At 33.5% G+C, this 5,229-nt stretch overlaps 1 protein-coding gene across 3 annotated transcripts in view; it reads right to left on the bottom strand.

Moving 5' to 3' along the window:
• LOC145259979 (PHD finger protein 14-like) overlaps positions 1-4,470 on the bottom strand; it is a 132,095-nt gene extending 127,625 nt beyond the window's left edge. For all 3 annotated transcript variants that reach the window (XM_080117972.1, XM_080117971.1, XM_080117973.1), the window contains exon 1: positions 4,307-4,470. In XM_080117972.1, coding sequence (XP_079974098.1) covers positions 4,307-4,370 — 64 coding nt within the window. In that variant the 5' untranslated portion in view covers positions 4,371-4,470. The remainder of the gene's footprint in view (positions 1-4,306) is intronic.
• Positions 4,471-5,229: the final 759 nt, after the last annotated feature.

Consider the following 5,229-nt stretch of genomic DNA (forward strand, 5'->3'; position numbering starts at 1 on the left):
AGATTTACAAATGAACATGGTGTTCCAGAATCAATTCTCAGTGACAATGCAAAGACCTTTCTGGGTAATAAAAGACTGTTTAAGCACCTTTGTCTCCTTCAGGACTATCAAACCGAGTTTGGGTCCTGTAACATTAAGTGGGAGACAATTCTATTATTTTCCCCTTGGGTTACAGGAGTCTGGGAGCGTAATATCAAAACTTTAAACTTCTGCCTCTACAAGAGTATTGGTAGGGGTAAGTAAGATATATATATATACCTTCCTAACTATTGTCTGATATTCAGAAGGCAGTAAACAACCAACCCCTTAGTTATCAAGAATCTGCTGAAAGGCAACCAACTATTATCACACTCAATTATAAGACCAAATAAGAGTCCAAACCTATTATTACAATTGAGAAGAAATTATCTCTCCACCTTAGTTCCTCCCAGCTGGAGAAGGTTAATTGATATAATTAGACAGCGGAACCAATGGTTGTCAAGGTTTAGAGAACTCTGGTAGAAAGAGTACCTGCTTAATCATAGAGGAAGGTTGCCAGAAAGATTTCAGATACCATTCCAGAACTGCATTCAAAGGAATGATGTAATCTTGGTCAAGAGCCCTCTAAAACCACAACCCTTTTGGATGTTGGGTACTATACTTGACGCCTTGTCACGTCAAGCTGGAGTGGTGAGAACGACTCATGTCAAACAGAGGGATGGTCTTGTGAAGGTTCAGCCACTAAAGAATTTATATCCAATGGAAATTTCTCAATCTGATGATGATTCTGATGAGAGTGAACCTAATCATATTGGTGCGTTCTCGCCTGTCGCTTCCGGCAACAGCATAGCAGCTAAGACCTAGAACCCTCAGGCTCATCTCAGGAAGGAGATGGCACAATTTCGTTGTGTCCTACCTGCAATAGACCTCCAGGGAGCCAAGATATGATATGCTGCGATTCCTGTAATGAGTGGTACCATTTTGAGCGTGTTGATATTGACTTGAATCTTCCCGCAAGGCAGAAGTGGTATTCCAGTGATTATGCACCACGAAGAAGACGGAGGAATAGATATAGTCTACTACCTGCTCAGTAAGAATAAACTTGGGTATGACAAACTACGATCAACAGTGGAGCCGAGGCTAAGGGACAGAATGAGGGTACCCTAAAACCATTGTTACCTCCAGTTGGTCCCCCGACAGAGGCCTAGCACCTGTTTGTCTCCCGGTAGGGTCACACAAATTTCAACAATTCTTTTTCTTCAAATTTTTATTTATTTTATCTATTTTTTTTTCTTCTTGTTGGGTTGAGTGGTTGTTTTTGTTTTACGGCATATCAACCCTTTTCAGGTTATTTAATGTTGAATCCAGTGATTTTGAAGAAAATTTTTTTAATAGAATATATTTGGGTTTTTTTTCAAGTCGGTTTCTATTCAACCCACGGTTGGGACCCTAACAGGTACTACCACTCCGGGTCAGAGTGGACCTGGGAGCAATGGCAATTAAAGGGTGGCTCCACGCTCCCCAAAGCCTGCAAGCTGGGGCCTCACCATCGGATATAGTTTAAGGTCATATCCAGGACCTTCTTGTTGGGAGAGTGTAGAAAATAATGGGTGAACTTATCGAAGTGTAGCTGCTGGGGCTGAGGAGGCTCTTCTAGCATTCAAGACGAATGCTAGTTTGGTGGATATTTATACTAGTAAAGGAAGGTTCATTTGTTATAAAAACCTTCCTCACTAGTGGAGAGTTGCTATCCTAGTTACTTGCAGTTAAGAGACCCGAGAAGAAGGTTGTAAAGGAGGGTTTGTTTTTTTCACAACCTCACTTCAGACCAGCTACACACGGTATTATCTGTTTTTTTTTTTTCAACAGTACTTTCACCTAACAATTTAATTAATATGTATATAACTTCCAAATATTTAAAAAAAAAAAAAAAAAAAAAAGTGTGGTACAATAAGTGCATAAGCTCCTAAAATTATTTAGAAAGCCATTCTTAACGTGGGATTTTTCATCTAACAATTTAATAAACAAATGATGCTGTAAAAATTGAATTTGAAAATCCTATCTAAAAAAAAAAAAAAATAAAAAAAAAAAAAAATAGCACAAGTATCCAATAAATAATTGATTAAAACAATTTTATTAATATAGAGTACATTATTCAACCGTTTTATATGGGTAGGGTTAGTTAGGGTTAATAATGTAAAAGTGGATAAATTAAAAATTCAGTATACAAAACTAATATGCCGGAAGTGGACTCTGTTTAGCTAAATATGGAACGGGAGTCACTAAACATGAAACGAAATAAGAAACCACACGGAAACACTTCTTGTTTTATATAAGACCAATAAAAAAAATTATTTTTTTAGATTTCTATAAATATTTTTTTAATATTTAAAATTTATTCATATGGAAATATTAAAAAAAAAAAAAAGTAACTTAAACTTTCATAGTTATATGGAAATAATTTCAAAAAATTATTCTTTTTACATTTCTGTAAATAACGTTTTTTTTTAATATTTTTTAATTCTTAGACAGAATGTCTTTTACAAATTTTATCGCATAATTTTGTCATAAATAATATACCATAAAACAGGATAGCTACTTTCAATTGAACTATGAAACCGAAATCGAAGTTTATTACCTTTTTTTTTTATTATTGTTTCATGATAGCACTAGAAGTGTTAAAACAAAACAAATAAAATAATATCAAATTATTTCCATATGGTTTCGTATTTCGTTTCATGTTCAGTGACTTCCGTTCCATATTTTAGCTAAACTGTCGGTAAAACATGCGGAGAACGCTCTGCTTTATGGTAGTTTTAAAAACGGGACGGAAATTTAAATTTCGTTCCGCTTTATTTTGTAATTGCTCTAGCGCTTACGTCCAACTCACCGTTCACATTCGGCATGTCAACTTTTATAGGTGACAAGGTCAGAGTGTATTCCGAAAGCCGTTCTTAACATGGGGAGGTCGGGGGTATCTATTCCGAAAACCAATTAAACAAACAAAACAAAAGATTAAAGCGGAACGAAATTTAAATTTCCGTTCTATTTTTAAGACAACCATAAAACAGCGTTCTCCACAAGTTTTACCAAACTGTCCACTTCCGGTGTCTTAAGTTTTTGCACTGAATTTTTGTACTTAACCGTAAAAATGAAATAAAAATAGTTTTTATAATTTGCATTATTTAAACTACAATTCTACTTCGAGTTGGTTGGTGGTTACATCGGCCAAAACAACAATCAAGATCGTCATTATATCGTACGAATCCGTAAATTCTCTTGTTGCTAATGGTTGCAGTTGCACCGATATTTTTCTAGAAATACATCGGGTACTTAGGGGAGGGACACGCCAGGGTTCCTATTTATTTGCCTCCCCACGAGGGCAGAATTAAACACAAGGTCGGTTTTTAATGTGAGAAAAATTCAGCCCCCCCCCCCACGGGGGACACTCTAGATAGGAACAAAAATAAAAATTGACTCAGTCATGAAGGATGTCTCCTCCACTGACCGAGGACAGAGAAAGTGAAGTATAGCATCAGAACAGATACTACACTTTGATCTTGGCTCGAAAACCAAGGAAAATGTTATCAAAGGCAAGATAAGTTACTCTTCTACCTACCTGAGTTTTCGGTGTTTTAAACACATTTCTCAACTGTATTTCCTTTAAAATACAATATGTTATCAATAGTAACACTTACCTAGCCATGATAATAAAAAGATATGGGAATAATAATTAAAAAAATAATAAAATCAACGGTTTTAACTATTATTATTAATTAAAAAAAAACTGATATGAAGTTAATATTACTTTCAGGTTAGTAGACAATAAAATATATATAAGCGATTAAGATTATTTTTTTTTTATAAGAACTGAATATAAAATGGTAGATATTAAATTTATATGAAAAAAGGTGTTAAAAAACTGGGGGATCATTATGTAATAGTTACGTCATCTATACAAGACCCCCAGTTTGTGACCACTTAATTCCGACTCAAACCCAATTCCTGAAACTACTTTTTTTTTTCTTTTTTTTTTTTTTAAATTTAACATAGCAATAATCATATCGGTGTAAAATTATTACAGAAAAAATAAATAATAAATAATGAAAACCTTTCATGGACTTTCTACATTAAAAAACGAAGCTCTAGATATTATTAGTTTTTTTATAAAAACATTTTTAACACAAAGAAAAAGAAAAAAAAGGGGTCTTTTTTCAGTCGATTATCGTGGTGTTGGGTACACGGAAAAAGCCGGTACTCGTTTCTGCAAATTTACATCGATCGGCTGCAGTGTAGGTAAAATATAGATACAAAAGGAGAAACTTACGCATTGTTTTGTACAAAAAACCTACACTTGGGTCTACTCCATCGATACTTAAATCCTCAGACATGTTTTATTTGGTTTCTTTTTATTTAGGTTTTACGGTTTTTTTACTTTTTTCTATTTTGGTCTAAGACACGAGCATCTCGTAAGAAGCGGAAGTGGTCAGCAGTTAAAATATTTACATATAAAAGTAATTCTAAATAAAATTTTCACTAAATTATGTGAAAATTGTTAGTATATTATAATTTTAATATACTGTTATTAATAGCAAATCTATGTTGTTTTTTATTATTTATAAATAAATCGTCGGGCTAAGACACGACCTCCGTAAAGCAGGCCTGTCCAAGAAGTCGCCTTTACCTGCTGACGTCAGAGTTGTTGGTAATAAGTCACGCCTAAAAATATACATACGATAGTTCGAAAAGAATCGTTACACACAACATGGAGACACATGGGAGTTATAATTTCACTTTTAATCTTTGATCTAGTGATTGTTTAGTATAAAAAAAAGGATGCTGCTGGTTTTGTTAATGTATTGGCATTGCTTAACTTTGCATGTAAATATGTAAAAATAATTAAAAAAAATAAAATAAAAAATATAATTACTTAAAATAATAATCGAATTTTAGTCTTTGAAATCGATAAGACAACGCGATGTTTATTTTTAACGCAGAAATAACAGTAACACTATTCTTTTTTAAATTCTTGTTTTTGTGAAATTAATATTGAATAAAGTTCAGTTTCCTTATTTCTCTCTTTTTATATGCATTTTCTAATGCTTTTTTTTTTTTTTTAACTTCCTTTAATTATCACCAATCTGTTCGACATATCTCGCTTGTTTACCACGTACTTGACGCATATTTCAGTGAACAGGCCTGTCTGTTTTACGGAGGTCGAGTTTAAAGGGCATTGATTTGCTGCGGGAC

This window comes from Euprymna scolopes, chromosome 35 (assembly GCF_053919585.1).
Source record: "Euprymna scolopes isolate OS-2025 chromosome 35, ASM5391958v1, whole genome shotgun sequence".
NCBI classification, from domain to species: Eukaryota; Metazoa; Mollusca; class Cephalopoda; order Sepiida; family Sepiolidae; genus Euprymna; species Euprymna scolopes.